We start from the raw sequence: 19,528 nt of genomic DNA, 5'->3' as shown, positions 1-19,528 counted from the left end.
ACTACATACCCTGGTGGTCTAGCGGGCCGGCGGGGACGCCTGCCGCGCTCTCGGCGGGGATGCCCGCCACGCCGGTCTTCTCTCCCTGATGCGCCATGAACTAAGGAGGGGCGCGGCGCGCCTCTGCTATTTTTTATAGGCGCGCTGGCGTCAGCGAGCAATGGCGCGAAGCATTCTGGGTATTTAAAGGGCCATTACATTGGATTCTTTGCCCGTGATAGGACTAGTTTTCCTGGTGCCTTTTGAGCCTTGTGCATCTGTTTCCTGTTTGCTATTGATTTCCTGTTGTGACCTTGCCTGTTTTTGACGATCCTGATATCCGTACTCCGACCTAGCCTGTATTTTGACTACTCCTTCTGCCTGATCCTATTCTGATTGATTACCCGGTTTGACCCTTTGCCTGCCTGACGATCCTAGTTTTCCGCCGGCCTCGACCCAGCCTGCCTGACTACGATTCTGCCTTATCCTGTTGTACCGCGACCTTTGGCCTAACTGACTTTTAACTGTCCTGCCCCTTTGCTTGCCAGAACTCCTTGCCTTGCTCCTCTCGAAAAGTCCAGATGGCATCAAAGTACGCTGAGGGCTCCTCCTGAAGCCAAAGGCGCTCACACTACTGGTGAAGCCGAGCCGAGACCAGGGAGCTTGGCATTAGTTCTGGTTTAGGGTGCCAACCGTGGCAGTTGTATAATGAAGACAAATTCTATTTTTCTATGTAAGGAGATTTTAAATGAACTTGTGGTTTGAAACTGTGCAGTAAATAGTAAAAAAAAAATCTTTTTGAACAGTGGTGTGTGCTTTGTTCGACACAATGCTTATCATTCTTTATTCATGGATTTTTGAGGATACGGTATAATGGTGGAATGTATAGCTTAATGCAAGGGAATGAAAGCCATAATGTGTTTGAAGGGAAATAAACCCGAAAAATAAAATGCTACTTTTGTAATTCAAATTAATTTTGTACTTTAATAGGCTTCTGGGGTAAGTCTTTTAGACTTGTAACAACAAGTGTTAAGCAACCCTAGCGAGAACTTATTCTACTGGAATGCCAGAATTAGCAGTCTAAAATCCCTATCATCTCAAAAACCACTAAAAGGAGAACATGATTGATAAAGCTATCAGAGGACCACTCTAAGTAAGATTAGATCAATTAATTTTTGAGAGAGGTTGGATCCCCCTTATGAAAAACACCTGAGGTAGGAGGTGGAAAGAGATAGGGACAGAAAAATATACCAACTCCATGTAGGGGTTGAGGTATCAAATAGATTTCCTGTGAGAGTAAGCATTGAAATAGGAGTGTGGGATAGGTGTAGAATCAGAATATCATGAAGGAGATAAATAATCATATTAGAGGCAATGCAGGAGCTGCGTGCATTTATATCCAAACCCTCAAAAGGAGTAAAGTTTAATCTGAACATAGGCCAAAGACAGGAGCGGTAAAGCACAGCATACATAAGTATGTAAATACTGTCATACCCGTAGAATTTATAGTTGGAACTGCTTTCTCTCTCACTGCCAATAGCAAGTATATACCAATGTATTTATGTACATTAACCCTCCACTTGTTGCGTTGGCTCATTACAGTGTTGGATGCAGGCCAGAAGTTATGGGGCGGAATACTGTAGGCACACACGAGCCATGGAAATACTACAAACCCAGTGCTACAAGTGTAGGATTTGTTATTTAGTAACAGAATAGTCCAAGGTTCTCAAAACTTTTGCAAGGCATATGGGGTTATGTAATTAAAGGCACTAAATTTGCCTCGGGCAGCAAACCATAGCAACCAATCTTCAGGTAGCATTTCATTTTTTTTTACAGTAAGGAGATGTTCAAGATTCCTTACCATGTAACAATGCAGCAGATTTTACTTTGCACGGTGCCATCTGTACGTATTTAATATAGGATCTGTAGATGGACACGAGAGCAATGAATGAGGCTCAGTAAGGAGTCAAGTGCCTGCAATCTTGCCGTTTCCCAGTATTCTTTGCAGGGCATCTAGAATGTTTATCAACACTGGGCAAATTTGCACCTGGACAGTAACCAATGGCTCTCTTTTTTTGCTCTCATTACTGCAGCTAGCTAAAAAAATCATTGATTGGTTGCTATGGGTCAGCAGCTGATGACTGTGGCATACATCTTATATATTGTTTGCTATATGAGGTGCTGTAACACCTGTGGGCAGTATACAGTTACCGCTTTGGGTTTTTTCTCTTCTGCTCTTTAATCCTTAGGTACAAGGCCAATCTGCACCACACAGTACCTGCACAGGGACTGTTGGAATGATGGTGTTTTTGGATAGGTACATCACAAAAAAGACAGGAGGGCCCACCATCCTCATGGGCCCTCCAATCCAGCTGCAACCCTCTTTCTCCCCACCCTCCCCCCTTTTTAATCTATTCATGCAGCTGCGATTGGGGTGGGGGAGGTCAGGGAGCAGCGTCTCAGGTGGCCATGGGAAGGGGGTCTGGGCTGACACAGCCCACCAGGTTTTTTTCCCGGTCTCTAACTGGACCAGTCTGACTTTGCTTTTGGCACCCAGTATTTTAGGGTATACCCCTCGCAGTGTATTGTGATGCTAATTTACTGTGAATCATGGAAAAAGGGCTCATAGAAAGAATCCTGAATTCGGTGCATCCCTATAAATTTCACTGTAAGCTCAGAAGGACAAGGAGAGATTTAAACACATTATGGGGGTTATTTACTAAACCTCAAACTTTTCTGATCGAGTTTTTTTGTCATATATGGAATTTTGGAATATATGTATTCTGTGAATATATGTATTCTGTTCGTGCCTCTGTGTATTGGGGAGATGTGTGGAGCTAGACTGGCTGGAAGTTTTCCAATATAAACATTTTTTGGGAAGTTATGTTGTTGCAAATGCCTGGAGAAGATAGTCTCTGTCAATGCAGAGTGTAGAGGGGAGGGGGGTTATAATGAAAAAAACAGCAGATATTTAACTTACTATGTGAAAACAAGGTAGCACTTCACCTTCCTGTAGGGAAAATGCCCCTCATTCAGTGGGCTGCTTTCTGCGGGGAGAAAGTCACACGTAAATGCTTCTGCCAGGGAATCTTATAGTATCCAATCGTGTAGGTATTTGGCTGCGGCCAATAAGGGACTGCTTTTACTCCCCCTTTTTTCCTGGCAGTATTTCAGTTCTCCGAGGAAAAAAAAGAAGCTTGTGGTATCTTGCTTCTAGCCTGAAGCTTAAAGTCTGTAGAATTCTTTCCTCTCCCTCTCACTTTATACTTCCTTCCCCTTTAGTCTCGGCTGCACAGAGACAATCATGAGGACTCTGCTCCAACTAATCTTCATGGTCACCTTTCATCTCTACCTGGCAAGTGGATATGAAGGTACGGATTGAAATCAAACCCTAAAGCTTGCTGGTAGAGCTTGCTGGAATAATCATTGTTAGTTCAGGGGACAGCCATCAGTGTCTTTCTCGAACTTCTCAGCTGAGCATCTGGGAGCTGATGTTCAGCCACATATAAACACCCAGGCTAATTGTGTTGTAAGAAATATGTTTGGAATATGGCTTTAACTCTTAACAAATTGTGACAGTGGGTTATTTTGCAGAAGAGTTTTCAAACCTCCTATGAATTTTTTGTTCTAATAATGATTAGTAAATGCATTCCAGTCTAGAGAGAGAGAGGGGAGGAAAGAGTTTGCTTAGTCGTGTGTATACCATAGGGACAATAGTTTTGTGTGTCTGTCTGTACCTCTCTGTTTTTCTCTGTACAGTCAAACTGGACTGACATGGGAAATTCAATGTCATACCAGACAATGTTATTATTATTAAATATTGATTGAATTGAAGTGCGATTGTAAATGAATACTATTAATACGTGAAGAACCCCGCTAAAATCATGAAGGCTAAAAACAACTTCAAATGGTTGAAGGGACCTCTGCCATTGACTTCCACAAGAGCACAACAGTTTTTAGCTGGAGTAGTTTTGGATTCAAGCTTTTTGCATCTTTGGGGCATTATAAATCTTGAAAAAGTTCTATTTTTTTTTTATTCTGTTTTTACTGAAACTCCCCTTGAAAACTTGAATTTTTTAGGAAAAACACAATTTGACCATTGATAAATAACCCCCATAGTGTATACATTTTTGAGTTCAACATGTGTCTCTCTATTCCGTTGTATTCTGAATGTGTGCTAAATGCAGATACATGCAGAATTTTGTGTTAAAAAATATACAAAGTAACAAGCTGTGCTAAATTCAGGTATGAGTGCTTACGGGAACAAGCAGGCAGAATAAAATGGAATCAGTTAGCTCATTCATTTAGGTGCTCTCAAACCTGCATCTTAGACACCTATAAAACACCCACGTGTAAGAGCCCTAACACTTTAAAGGGGAAGGAAACCTAGTCGGTGCAAACCCCCCACCCCCCTCCCGTGTGTTGCCCACCCTCCCTCCTCCCCCCTGGCCTACCCGTCCCGCTGGGCAAATGCCCCTAACTTGTTACTTACCCTTCTGCGCAGGTCCAGTCCAGGGAGTTCACAGACGAAGGGTAAGTAACAAGTTAGGGGCATTTGCCCAGCGGGATGGGTAGGCCAGGGGGGAGGAGGGAGGGTGGGCAACAAACGGGTGGGGGGGTGGCGGGTTTGCGCCGACTAGGTTTCCTTCCCCTTTAAGAGTTGCTCATGCTCACTGTTGAATTTATGCCATCTGTATAAATGGTCAGTAAAGCTGAAGCTTTCTTTCAACAGTTGGTGTTTCTTTTTAGTCTGTGCTGCTTGGTTTACTGGCAACGTGTGACAAGGCCCATCAGTTACAAGCTGGCATGCAACAGGTTAAAACATCTCATAGGCAAGTTACCAGTACATTGTATTTCAAGGTCCCTTTGTCGTCCAAATAACTTCCCACAATGCTGTTAAAAATTGCTTGTTTGTAAAGTGGGTTTGGGGAGCATTTAATGTTTAGAGCAGTTCAGTGAAATGAGCTCTATGACACTTGTAACAGATGATTGTTATAAAGTGGCAGTAATGAAGGAAGCAGGGGCTCCCCAATAAGCTCTGTTAGTTGGCCCCAGCAGCTTTTCCCTGGGAAATGCAGTCGCCTGCTAATGGCTTCTCACATCATTTCCCATCATTTTTAGGACACATGAAACCTTGTCATGTGTCACCACAAGTACCTCTGTACTCAGGGCCACGTACTGGGAGAGCAAAACATCACTTGTCACAATTCTCCCGTCAGCAGCCAACTGATCTACTAAGTAAGAAATTGCAATCTGTAGAGCTGCTGAATAAAAAGATAAATAACTCAAAAACTACAAGTAATAAAAAAAATGAAAACCAATTGCAAACTGTCTCAGAATATCCCTCTCTACACCATACTAAAAGTTATCTCAACCCCTGTAAGCAGTGAAAGCTATGCCATACATGTGGCATTTATTCATGCATTCAACATACAATTTCTGGAAATACACATACTCTATTTCATGTATTGTGGGGTCATGGGGAATCATATTGTTCATGGCAAGCAAACCTCTAGCTGATGTGGCAGGAGAATGAGGTAAGGTCAGAGTATGGTATGGGGGTCATGCACAGGTGCTACATGTCTAAACCTAAAGCAAGCAATCAGCCAGTAGCATTTACTGATTTCCTGTTCAAAAGCAAACATCTGGTTGCTATGGGTTACTGCACCTGGGCAAACTTTGTGCTTTTTATTACATTTGGTGGTAAATATTTTCACAGCTATTTTACAAATTTACAGGTCGGAATACAATAAACTGAATATCTAATTTCAGCACTCACTGGTTTAAGTAAATACAGGTGCAGTGACACAGAGATTGAAGTTGGTAATCCCCATACTAATAGCTGACTAAGACAAGCACTGAGCTATTCACTGTAAAGACTTACAATTAAAAATATGCCATTGCTGCAGAAAAGAGTAATACAAGTATAGGATCCTTTACCCAGAAACCCGTTATCCAGAAAGATCTAAATAACGGGAAGGCCATGTCTCATAGACTTCATTTTATCCAAATAATCCATTTTTTTATTGGAAGCCTATTGGGTTATTTAAAGGGGATATTCACCTTCCAACACTTTTTTCAGTAAAGTTGGTTTCAGATTCTTTACCAGAAATGACTTAGTTGATACATTTCTTATCTTTCATTAGAAGCAGCTGTTAGAATTGATACAGTAATTGTTAATACTCCAGAGATGCTGCTGAGAAATGTATCAACTAAATGTTGCAAAATTATAACAGTTCAGAATCTGCACCTGAATTACTGAGCTGCCAGACAAACACCAGAGACAGGAACATTAAACTTGGATTTTGGAAAAACTGAAAAAAAAAAAAAAGGGTAAAGTAATTGAAAAAATTCTGGTGAACAATCTGAAAACAACTGAACTGAAAAAGGTGTTTGGAAGGTGAACAACCCCTTTTATTGTTTAAAAGATTTTCTAGTACACTTATGGTATGAAGATCCAAATTATGGAAAAACCCATTAACAGGAAAACCCCAGGTCCCAAGCATTCTGGATAACAGGTGCCATACCTGTATTGGAAAAATAAAGCCTTGCCAGATTTTCTTCTGACATGGAGGAGGGTGCCCATTGTGGTATAGTCAAAGGCCAGACAGTCCCTGGAGGAAAGGTTCAGCTGTCACTCATGCTGGCAGCCATAGTGAAGCGTTTTGGATTAATGGATATGCATCATGTTTGGAGGATTATTTAGTAGTAGGTACAAATACCCAGCGCTGACAAATGAAGACACAGAATAAACAAGCATATCTATCTAGTACTAACCAGGTACACATGTGACAATCATAACTGCGCCAACTACTTCTGGAAAAGAACATATTATGTAATAATATTTATGTTGCAGTTTGTATGGTTCAAACATGCTGTATATAAAGGTCCTTCTGTATAAACAGTATTTTCCAGAAATTAAACACAAGACATATGCACAACAACTGTAACGGCTCATGTTGTCACACTGCCCTAAGAGGTGGAAATTATACTTCTGGCCTCACCAAACCTCCCTCTTCGTTCTCCCAGAATAGAGCTCAAAGAACTGAGCTTTTTTCTGCATATAGCTCTGCCTGCGGAAGGCCATGCTGCATGCTAGAGGGGTGAAATTTGGATTACATCCCTGGCAAGCACCTACAGTACCTTGTATGTTATTCAGTACAGCAAGGCAGAAGTGATTTAGTAATTATGTAGTTTCATGTGTTAATCTTTACTTCTCAAAGCTGTTCAGTGTGTCACAGTATTTTACATAATGGTTGTGACTACTGAATCTGACTACAACCATGTGTATTTTATTAAGTTTTCTGCCCAGCATTATAACTAAAAATGTACTTATAATTTAAGAATGTATGCCTATGCTGTGCCCATTCTGAGGAAAGACTAAAGGTGGCCATACACGGGCCGATAAAAGCTGCCGACAGACTGTGGGCTTCCCTGATCGAGATCTGGCCGAAAGTCGGCCAGATCTCGATCGGATGGGTTTAAAAATCCCGTCGGATCGCGGCCGCATCTGTTCGTTGATGCGGTCCCGCGATCCGACCGCCCGTTTGCCGAATGCTGGGATTCGATCGTTGGGCCCTAGGGCCCACGATCGGATCTGCCCGATATTGCCCACCTCAAGGTGGGCATATCGGAGGGAGATCCGCTCGTTTGGCGACATCGACAAACGAGCGGATCTATCCATGTATGGCCACCTTAAGTTGGTGCCTCTAACAATTAAATATTAGGCTAGGAGCAGACATTGGGTTTTAGATGCAACTGGTTTAGTTTATCAGCTTTTATTTTTACTTCTTATATTATTATAAATTAGTCTCCAAACAGATCACTGTGGCTTCACTCATAATAGAGAATATGGAGCAACAGCTAAGCAACGTATTTACTGCCTGCCAAGATCTTTTGTTTATTTTGGATGTTGAATAAATCTCTGGCAGTATTTTCTGGCTTAAGTGCTGTAGATTGCGGATGTTGCATTTAAAGTGACAGCAGAACTGTGTCTTTAGATTTCCATACATAGTAGTAAGTGTAATGTAGGGTTTTACAGCTGCAAAAAAAAGAGCAATAAAATATTACCAATACAGGCCTAAACATTGTCCATTCTGTTTAATGCGCTCCCATCTTGCGTATGGATTAGTTGTCGGTAAACCCTTTCTGCGGGTAATGTGAAGGGAAATTTAAATATCATGAAATATGGTTTGTTAAGTGATTACAATACAATATATTCATATATATCAATACAATGCAATATACTCCACAACTTGCATGTGATGTGACATTTCAGGCACAATTTGCCACCCAGTTTTTGGAAACTAAAAGTAAAATCCATTCTTGCACTTTGCATTTGTGCTTGCATTTCTGAATGAGCCCTAAAAAGTAATCTGATCTTTAATACCATAGGAGTAGCATCATAAACATCAGAGTGAGGCACTGTTAACTTTTAGTATGTTAGCAACTTTTCAGTCGGTCTTCATTATTTATTTTTAATAGTTGTTTAATTATTTGCCACTCTATAAGTCTACAAATTTATTGTTATTGGTACTTTTTATTACTCATCTTTCTATTCAGGCTCTCTCCAATTCATATTCCAGTCTCTTATTCAAATCGATACATGGTTGCCTAGGTAATTTGGAACCTAGCAACCAGATTGCTGAAATTGCAAACTGGAGAGCTGCTGAGTAAAAATACTAAAACAGATAGGCGGCACTCTGGGTAAAATGAATTAAATTTAAGAGAGCGTTTATTTCACCAGTTGGTGGATCCACATGGCCTGACGCGTTTTGGGAAAGACTCCATTAAACATGGCCTTTGTGCTGAATTAAAAACTAAATAACTCAAAAACGAAAAATAATGAATCAAAAATAAAATGAAAACCATTGTTGAAAAAAATTGTTTCAGAATATCCCTCTACATCACACTAAAAGGTAATCCAAAGGTAAACAACTAGGGATGGGTGAATTTGACCCGTTTCGTTAAAAATTCACAGCATGGCAAAAAAATTGACGCGCGTCTTTTTTTTTGACGCACAACACCATACAAGTCTATGGGCATAATTTCTGCAGCGAAACAAGGCGAAAAAAAATTGCCCATCCCTATGAACAACCCCTTTAGATACTGTTTAGGGTTAATCATTTGCAAAATTCTCACAATAAATATACAGAACCACTGAGCTGCCCAGGACCCCAGAGTGTCATAAATTTAAATGATAAAAAAATTAAGATAAAAAACCCAACACACCCAAGACAGGCAATTCCTTGACTGGTTATGCAAATACCATACATACATACATACATACATACATACATGCATTCATTCATTGCATTTGAGGTTAAACACTAATACATGATTTCTCTGTAATAATTCCAAGGTGAAGATTAGCCAGACACACAGATTTCTCTGACTCCTTGAATGTTCTACCCAAGAGTGATCAATTTCCTACCCTTGTATGAGCCCTCATTTTAAGATCAGTTACTGTAATATTTCAAGCCATTTCAGTATATGTGGTCAACTAAATTGTTGTGCATTTTTGCTAAATAATTTGGTATAATCAAATCATGATCCATGACCTTTTCCAGCTACAATTTTTTCAGCTTCTTTTATCCACCTATCAATAATTTTTAGAATGATTTTGATTGATTGCAGTTATTAAATAATGCAATTATACAGCATGAAATAACCCAACTCAATAACAGTATAAAAGAATCACTTGATAATATACTGTATATCTTATTATTATAGTTATATACTGTAGCCAATACCATGTAAAGTATAATAGTACATTCTGGATATGAACTGCAGTTTTATAAGCCCATGCTTGTGCATGTATGTTTATGCCTAGCAATGATGATGCCTCCAGTTGAGGTAACAGTATTTTTTTTTTTAAATTGCCCCCCACCAGCGCTAATTCCATGACTTGCTCATCATGTGCATGATGTCAGAAACGCATTATGCTCCCACTGGGAGCTCCCTCCAAGTGCGGGTGCCATAGTGCTGCCAGTGGGCATTTAAAAAAAAACTCTTCCCCAAATGGAGCGCGGGCTTTATTAACCCCTACCTCGGGTTGGGAATAATATTTTTTGCCCAACTGGTGCCCTTTAAAGGGCAATTCACCTTCATTAGCAAAACTTATAAGACATTATACATGACAAATATAACATTTTGGCTTTGATGAAATAGTAAACTTTTAAAAGAATTTGTAAGTGGCATTGATTCCTGTGCAACATGTGCAGTGGTTCTGCAAATGTAACTGTCTGTTACAAAGTCTGTCTGCTTTAATTCACTGCAGGCTGCAAGTGCTGGAGAAATTATAAAACTAGCTTTCAATGGGATATAAACAGTTATCAATAAGTTTATTAAACATTAAGTTAAGAGTTACTACCTGAAATACAACAGGAACATTCTCTTAATTCTGCAAATGGGAACTGGTGCATCAGGTAAAAGTTCCTACCTTAGCTGTGATAATTGGTTCCCTCTGAAGTAGCAGAGCAGGAAGTGTTCCGGGAAAATACATTTTTACTTAAGTGCTGAATGTATAATATACAAATTTGATTAGGAGGGTGCATAATAACCTTATACATCATTCATGTGCCTATTTTGAATTAGTAATTTATGCATTAAGAAGAAATATTGCTGCATACCTCCCAACTAGGGTTGCCAGCTGTCCGGTTTTGACCCGGACAGCCCAGTAACTTGAAGGACTGCCTGGGTCAAAACTTCCTTCCCGGTTTTCCTTATTTCCTTATTACCCATGATTGACACGGCGATAGGATGGGGACAAAACATTTTGCTCCGCGCAGCATTTTATGGCCGCACCCCCTAATTACCATGTCCATTTTACAAAATTTGGTAGGTTATGAAAAGTCTGAACACATATCTGGGGGTTTCTGGGGGTTTTATGTGTTATTACTGTTTGTCTAATGAAGGTGAATTGCCCTTTAAGCTGCAAGTCACAGTTTACCCAAGAGACCTGCTTATCTTAAATAGTTACAATTGTTACTTTCCATATCTTAAATTTTAATTAATGTATCTTAGTGCACCTGCAAGTTGTATATTTTTTTGGCTGTTCAGTTTAGGAGATCAAAGAGCAAGTCAAGTTCGGCACCCTATATTCAGAATCCAAGCTAAGCTCTCTAGTCTCAGCTCTCACTTCTGCCTCTAACCGCCGCCTTTCACCTTGGGACGACACCTCGGCTAATCGGATGCTGCCAGGTCTTATTTGAGAGAGGAGCAAAGCTAACGGTTCTGGACTAGCAAAGGGGCAAAATCGTCTCACCAGGATACTGGAAGGAAGAACACCACCAGGAACAGGCAGGCCGGGCCAGCACAAACAGAGAATCGTCAGACAGGCCGGAATCAGGATAGGAGAACGTAGAATAGTCAGTAGACAGGCAAAGGTCGGATTGGAGAGTTCAGAGTACTAAAGCGGGCAGGCAAGGGTCAATACACAGAAGATCAAAAGGATTTCACTAAGAATAACACACCCAGGAACAAGCTAATTGAACCAATGCGTTAAACTACAAGGCCCCTTTAAATAGTTTGGAATTTCGCGCCATTGCGCGATGACATCATCACGCCGGTGCATAACCATGTGAGCGTGCGGCCACATGCGCCATAGAGAAACCGGTGCTGCAAGAGAAAAGACACATGCGGCAGGCGTCCCTGCCGGAGACATGGCGGGGGACCCCACCGCTAACTAGACCACCACGACAAGGTTTCCTTACAGTCTCTCAAAATCAGGACTGTCCCGCAAAAAATAGGACAGTTGGAAGGTATGTTGCTGTCTCAAAGGAGATCATGGTGACTCCCCTTAGAGATGGAGGTCATGGACACCCCTCAGCACTGGAATCTGTTTTTGGGTCCTGATCTATAGCTGGGGTAAAGGATTATACATTGATCCCTGACCTGCAAGTGCCCACACTTTCAAATTGTACAGAGTGTTTGAGCCATGGTTTAGATATCCTAGCATTTAGCCTATATGTGTCAAAAGTTATGTCAGTCAGTAACTACATTTTACACTGAGTACAGGTACTTATCATGGGATTATGATTGTATGAACAATGATAATCCAGTTTGTTAATTAGAAACAAACATTTTTATCCTCCCATCAGCTCTCTTTAATATGAAGTTTTTTTTCCAAATAAGCAGTACAGTACCGATGAATAGAGCATATGTCCTACAGTAGTGTCTCTCAAACTGTGAGGGCATCTACATTTGCTAAGCTTGTGTGCAGAACTGCAGGAATGCAAATTAACTACTAAACAGTAGCTCTCTATACTAGGAAGTAGCTTGTGTTTCTTTCTACCAAAGAACCAGTGTCTTTTTCTTCTGCACTGACATGGCTGTTGACATTTACACTAGAATGGTGACATTTTCCATTGTATCTCTAAGATAAAGCACTGCATTCTGAACATCTTGGCTTTTCTATGAACACACTGTAAGAATTTCATATCAATATCCAAAGGGATGAGACCTGGTTGCTGACTATGATAAGCATGTAAGATGATAAGCATTGAGATCCTCTGTCCTAAAGGTTCAGTTTTCTTACTCTTCCCCATTCTTTAACTATTGCAATGAATGACTGATCATAAATAACCCACAATTATTTTATTGAAATTAGTATTTGTTTCCTAAAAAGTGATCATTCTCTTATTAACCCTGCAGTACTGAAATAATCAATCACAGTCAATCATAAGCACTGTAATATTTTTTTTATAAAGTGCCACATAACCACTGAGAAAATGGAATGCGTCCACTTAATACTATAAACGGTTCCAAGTGTTTTCAACAGCAAATTATAGGAATGGGAATCAGAAATTATAAAGAATTAGTGGAGGAAAGCCATTTCTATTTTCCTGCTATGGGACAAGCCACATATACCTTTAAACGCTGAGTTGGGGTCATATATCAAAACTGGGTAGAAACCCATGACAACCAATCAAGTTGTTGCATTTATTGTTCTACCTGCAGCTGGCTTCAAAAAAAGCTAATCACTGATTGGTTCCTAAGGGTGCCTATGGGCAAATTAGTCTAGTGTTGATAAATGAGCCCCAGTCTGGGGACATTCGCATTGTCATTAACCTAGGAAAAGGAAAAGTTCTTAGTGCCATCTTTCATGATTATCTGCCTGTCTCAGCCCAGACCATCCACCCCCCCCATGTGCTGCTTTACTTAACTTTAGTGGCATAAGGGGCAATTTATTGGGATTCAATGACAGCTTTGGGTCGTCTGCACTTAACATGTATATAATAGGAGAATAATTATTACCGATATCCTGACAAAGACTGTACTTTTTATCAGACCCCTCCTCCAAAAAATGCAGTACAAAGAGATTTCTACATTACATTATAACAGTATGACTGCTGGTATATTCTCATAATCACATTGATCAGTGGACAGTTCAGTTCCAGTTCTGAGCTATTGTATGAATAATTGCACAATAATCCTTTAACAACAAAATATCCCACATGGTTACTTATGGCTCTGGCTTGATTTTATGATGCTGCCAAATGTTCTTTATTGCTCTTGCATTGTTATATTGTAAATCTTTGGCAAACTTAGCTCAGTGATTACAACATGTGTTTACAATTTGTAAACAAGAACATTACAGTTTTATTAGCGCTTTGGAAAAGAATACCTAATCCAACATGCTTAAAGGGGAAGCTCACCTTACATTAACTTTTATTATGTTTATGGACCTGTTCCAGGCAAACTTTCAAATGTCTGTGGTATGGGTTTTAAATTATTAGCTTTTGTATCATGCAGCTGAAAATGCTGTCTGGCTGTCAAGGTCACTGATCCCAGCAACCAAATAACTTTGACTATGAGGCTTTAATTTTATTACTATTGTCATATTTACTGCTTGTATTAATTTGCAGGCCCTCTTGGCCCCTTAGAATTCTGCTGTCTATGTCATATTACTGCTTGGACCCATTACTTCTAAGGTGCTCTCCTTTTGCCATTCTTTTGCTCAGGGATCTGAAATAAGGCCTTCTAGAATCTTGCAGCCTTCACCAAGTCCAGCAAAAGTTGAAGATTTAAGCAATTCAAGAGAGAAAAATAAGTCAAATTTATTGAGGTCTGTTTTAAGCAGTAGCATTGTAATCAGTAAAATTACATTTCAAGTTATTGGTGCAAAATATGGTAAATATTAAAGATGATCATGATGTTTTAAAATAAGGCTAGTGCACAACAAAGCCCTTTATGGTGAGCTAGTTGTGGTCTAGCCACTGACTACCTAAAAGTAAGGCTGCGTTTCTCCATGTGGTTCCTTGTGGTGGAACACATGAAAGATCTCCAAAAGGAACCGCATGAAGCAGTGTTGGGACCAAAGTAAGGGGCACCCAATATACAGTAGTTACCCAATGGTGAGTAATGGTTAGAGGCGCAGAAAAGTCTTCAATATCAATTGACAATACTTACCTTTTTCCCCATTCTGTGACACCCTAGGCATTTCTGTAAGAGTCCAACATTTAACTTGTCTTAGACTCACAAGATTATTCTTGGCACTGCATATTTGACCCTCACAATATTGATGAGCTGTTGGTATTTTGCATAGTAAAACATTATCTGTCTATCTACACAATACTGAATGGTTTAAGTTAAGCAAAAACAATTTAAACCAGTTAATTGAGAAAAGTTCTAACTATTGCACATTAAACACTGGACAGAGAAAAGCTTTGCAGGTTCATTGCGACATGACTTAAGCATTAATTTGTTGATCTAGTCATTAAATACATTAAATACCAGTTGTGCACTAATGAAGGGTAAATACAATTTCTGGACTTAATAACTAATGTTCCCTTCATTCAAAGATGGGAAATAACATTGCTGCCACCTAAGCTATGGCACAGTTTTAGTATGGGCCAAGAGTCTGGAAAAGTGTTCTCTGTGAAATAAATAAGTTGTATTTAACTAAACAGGTTTAGATTGATGAAACCCACAATGCATTCCTATAATGCATTCCTATAAGAATAACATTCCAACTTACACAAACAACAATATAACACAGTGTGGGGCTGCTGTGCTACATAAAGGAAGAAATTAATCAAAGGTCAAATTTGTATTTGAAACATGTTCTTGGCATTTTCCCAGCAGTTGGATACCATGCAAGGCTGCAAATATTTGTGTTTGGAAACTGATTGGTAAAGTTGCTGAAAAATATGAATATTGCATCAAATCATTGATTTTACTCAGCACAAGACTATGGAGCAACCATCATTTCCACTCGATAAATTAAAAGAAAAACATATTGTACATTGCAGATATGCTAGTGCTGGGGTCAAAATGTAAATGTCATCACTAGCCAATTAAGCAAGATGTGGGATGGGCTGTATAAAGTCTCCGATCTTTCTTCTTGCTACAATATATTTTAGGGAAGGGAAGGGCCCAGGCAGTTTGGTTGAGGATCATTTACATGATACAATCATGTCTTATTAGAATCTTGTTTATCTAACTTTCTGCCTATGGCTACCCTAATTAACGGAGAATGAGAGGCCATCTATCAGTGAGCTGAAGTTTAGATTAAATACAGTTAATCACAATTTTTTTTCAATGGAGAAACAAGATTTGTGATCTTTCACACAAAAGTTAATATACTTTTTATTAAATCAATATATGTTTTGATATGTAAATCAGTCCCTTTTCTAAAGTTTTAGTTGCAATTAGGTATGGATCAAAGAAAGAACTTTATTTTTTTTTTACTTACAAAAACACCTCAAGGAGGAATGCAGTAAATGGTTGGGTTCAGAGATGTAGGGAGGGGCAGAGTTTTTTTCTGAAAGGTAGCGGTAGCCAGTGCAGGGATTGGCAGAGTGGCATGGCAGAGGAAAGCGGTTGCTTAGGTATATAAGCCTGGTGGCAGTGTTCATTATGGACTGGAGAGATGACAGTCTCTGGTGGGGAAGGCCAATTAATAGAGAGTTACAGTAGTCTAGACGTGATGTGATGAGAGAGTGAATAAGAATTTTGGCGGCATCTTGGGTGATAAATGATCGTATTTTGTATATGTTCCTTAAGTGGAAGTGACACGATTTAATAATTGGATGGATATGAGTAGTGAAGGACAGGGCAGAATCTAGGATTAACCCCAAGGCACCGGGCATGGAGAGACAGGATGATAGTGGAATTCTTAGCTATAATAGATACTGTAATGTGGATGGGGATGTAATGGGTGTTAGTTGGAGGAAAGAGAACCATTTCCGTTTAGAGAGGTTTAATTAATTAATAAAGGTAGTGTTACATCGTTACATAGTTACATAGTTAAATTGGGTTGAAAAAAGACAAAGTCCATCAAGTTCAACCCCTCCAAATGAAAACCCAGCATCCATACACACACCCCTGCCTACTTTTAATTAAATTCTATATACCCATACCTATACTTACTATAGAGCTTAGTATCACAATAGCCTTTGATATTATGTCTGTCCAAAAAATCATCCAAGCCATTCTTAAAGGCATTAACTGAATTAGCCATCACAACATCCCCCGGCAGTGCATTCCACAACCTCACTGTCCTGATTGTGAAGAACCCCCTACGTTGCTTCAAATGAAAGTTCTTTTCTTCTAGTCTAAAGGGGTGGCCTCTGGTACGGTGATCCACTTTATGGGTAAAAAGATCCCCTGCTATTTGTCTATAATGTCCTCTAATGTACTTGTAAAGTGTAATCATGTCCCCTCGCATGCACCTTTTTTCCAGAGAAAACAACCCCAACCTTGAGAGTCTACCCTCATAATTTAAGTCTTCCATCCCTCTAACCAGTTTAGTTGCACGTCTCTGCACTCTCTCCAGCTCATTTATATCCCTCTTAAGGACTGGAGTCCAAAACGGCACTGCATACTCCAGATGAGGCCTTACCAGGGACCTATAAAGAGGCATAATTATGTTTTCATCCCTTGAGTTAATGCCCTTTTTTATGCAAGACAGAACTTTATTTGCTTTAGTAGCCACAGAATGACACTGCCCAGAATTACTTGTTATCTACAAAAACCCCTAGATCCTTCTCATTAAAGGAAACTCCCAACACACTGCCATTTAGTGTAGAACTTGCATTTATATTATTTTTGCCAAAGTGCATAACCTTGCATTTATCAACATTGAACCTCATTTTCCAGTTTTCTGCCCAGTTTTCCAGTTTAGACAAATCACTCTGCAAAGTGGCAGCATCCTGCATGGAACCTATAGTTCTGCACAATTTAGTATCATCTGCAAAAATAGAAACAGTAATTTCAATGCCCACCTCCAGGTCATTAATAAACAAGTTGAAAAGTAAGGGACCTAATACAGAGCCCTGCAGTACTCCACTAACAACACTGGTCCAATTAAAAAATGTTCCATTTACCACCACTCTTTGTAGTCTATCTTTTAGCCAGTTCTCTATCCAGGTACAAATACTATGTTCCAGGCCAACATTCCTTAATTTAACCAGTAACCTTTTGTGTGGCAATGTATCAAATGCTTTAGAAAAGTCTAAGTAAATCACATCCACTGCCATCCCAGAATCGAGGTCTCTACTTACCTTCTCATAAAAAGAAATGAAGTTAGTCTGGCAAGATCTATTACGCATAGAAACATGCTGGCACTAACTCATAGTATTATGATTTGCTATGAAGTCCAGTATTTTATCCTTTATTAACCCTTCGAAAAGCTTTCCTACCACTGACGTCAGACTAACTAACTTAGTTATTACAAGGTCCAAAAGAGAGTTATTCCTAGTAGGTTCTTGAACGAGCTAGAATAAAAAGTTGTCATTCAGCATATTTACAAACCTACTAGCTTTTTCTGTCTTAGCAACCCCATTGCCCCAGTCAATGTCTGGATAATTGAAGTCACCCATAGCAACATTTGATCCAGCTGTGAAGCCGCTTGTATCTGCAAGAGTAGCTGGGCTTCATACTCTACACTTATACGAGGTGGTTTATAGCATACACCAATGATAATTCTTTTTGTAACCTTTTGCCCAGTTAAAATCTCTACCCAGAGTGATTCTACAACCTCACCGGTGCCAGCTATTGTTATTTCTTTAGCGCATGGCTTTAATTCAGGCTTTACATACAAACACACTCCTCCACCCTTTTTAATCCCTCTGTCCCTCCTAAAAAGGGTGTAACCATTTAAATTCACAATCCAGTCACATGTTTCATCCATTTTATCGCATTTGGAGTATTTCTTTTGTACATTTTATCGCATTTGGAGTATTTCTTTTGTACATTTTATCGCATTTGGAGTATTTCTTTTGTACATTTTATCGCATTTGGAGTATTTCTTTTGTAAAATTACATGTTTCATCCAACCAGGTCTCAGTGATACCATTATATCATAATTTTTAGAGCATGCAATTAATTCGAGGTCTCCCATTTTACCTGACAAACTCTGTGCATTTGCCAGCATACAGTGTAGGTTATTACTTTTACTTTTGAAATTTGCATTACTTAGTGGAGAATTATATGTTAAGTAAGTATAATTCTGTTTTCCTTGTAACAGAGGGACCTCCTTAGCTGGTAAACTGTATGCCCCCCTCACTCCTCCCCCATGACCCCTTACTAACCCCACTGCCCCATCTACCCTAGCTTCCCCATAATTCTTTATCTCACCCATCCCCCTTGATTAGTTTAAACACTCCTCCAACCTCTTAGCCATTCTTTCCCCTAGCACCGTGGACCCCCTTCCATTGAGGTGCAAACCGTCATGACTGTTTAGCGCTATAGTAAATTGAGTGCACCTTACTCTACTATGGGCTTCACTCCTAGTACATATGCTCCGGATGAGACCTAAAATCTTAGGGAGTGAGCCTTCGCATCGAGGTGGAAGCAGGGTGTAACAGTAATCAGGGTGCAAAGAATTGGGCGCCAGTGGTTCTTATAACTTAACCAAATAACAGATTTATTGAGCACAGTATACAATCCTCAGTGGAGTGTACATAAATTAGAACATTGCAGGGTCATACAAGACATTGAATAGGCAGTACTCACAACACTTTTGGTCAGTATGATTCTCCTCAGAGATAGGAACAATACATGCAGCTTTGAGGAGGTACACCCAGCTTTCAGCCTTTTCCCTAAGTGGAACCTGAGGGGAATCTATCTACCCTAGGTCTGTACACTTAGTCCCTACTTCTGGGTAATGAGTACCCCGGGATCTTAATCCCACTACAATCCTCGTAGGAGCCTCAGACTGCTCAGCTAAATAAACTGACTGACTATCACTCCTAGAGTGATCTATAAGGGTGAGTATCCTATTCTTACTAGACCTGACCTGTCTAGGTTCCACTCGAGCTCTGCCTCCTGCACAGGCTAGAGCCAGCACAAGATGGACCCTGAAAGTCTGGCTTCAGAGCCTTTTATACTCTAGCACAGTGCCATCTGCTGGTCACTGTGGGAAACAACAAGTCAACAGTACCCCTCCCAATTGTATTTTAGGACCCAATTAGGTGTCCATAACATGGAGGGACTGCCTGCACAAAATACTAGGGGTGACTATTTACACATCCCTACAATTGTATAGGTTGTACCCCAAGGAAAAATCAGCCCAGTGCTCTAGGAACCCAAACCCTTCCTTGTG

The 19,528-nt window shown here is 39.9% G+C and overlaps 1 protein-coding gene across 2 annotated transcripts in view; it reads left to right on the top strand.

Annotated features, from left to right (window-relative positions):
- The first annotated feature begins 3,150 nt into the window (after positions 1 to 3,150).
- srpx.L (sushi repeat containing protein X-linked L homeolog) overlaps positions 3,151 to 19,528 on the top strand; it is a 49,450-nt gene continuing 33,072 nt past the window's right edge. Inside the window, exon 1 of one of the 2 annotated variants that reach the window (XM_041582089.1) lies at positions 3,151 to 3,350. In XM_041582089.1, coding sequence (XP_041438023.1) covers positions 3,284 to 3,350 — 67 coding nt within the window. In that variant the 5' untranslated portion in view covers positions 3,151 to 3,283. The remainder of the gene's footprint in view (positions 3,351 to 19,528) is intronic. The other variant, XM_018246630.2, reaches the window with a different exon arrangement.

The sequence above is a fragment of the Xenopus laevis genome, chromosome 2L (genome assembly GCF_017654675.1).
Source record: "Xenopus laevis strain J_2021 chromosome 2L, Xenopus_laevis_v10.1, whole genome shotgun sequence".
Classification (NCBI taxonomy): domain Eukaryota; kingdom Metazoa; phylum Chordata; class Amphibia; order Anura; family Pipidae; genus Xenopus; species Xenopus laevis.
The sequence above is the reverse complement of the archived record's forward strand: the minus strand, read 5'-3'. Positions and strand labels throughout refer to the sequence as shown.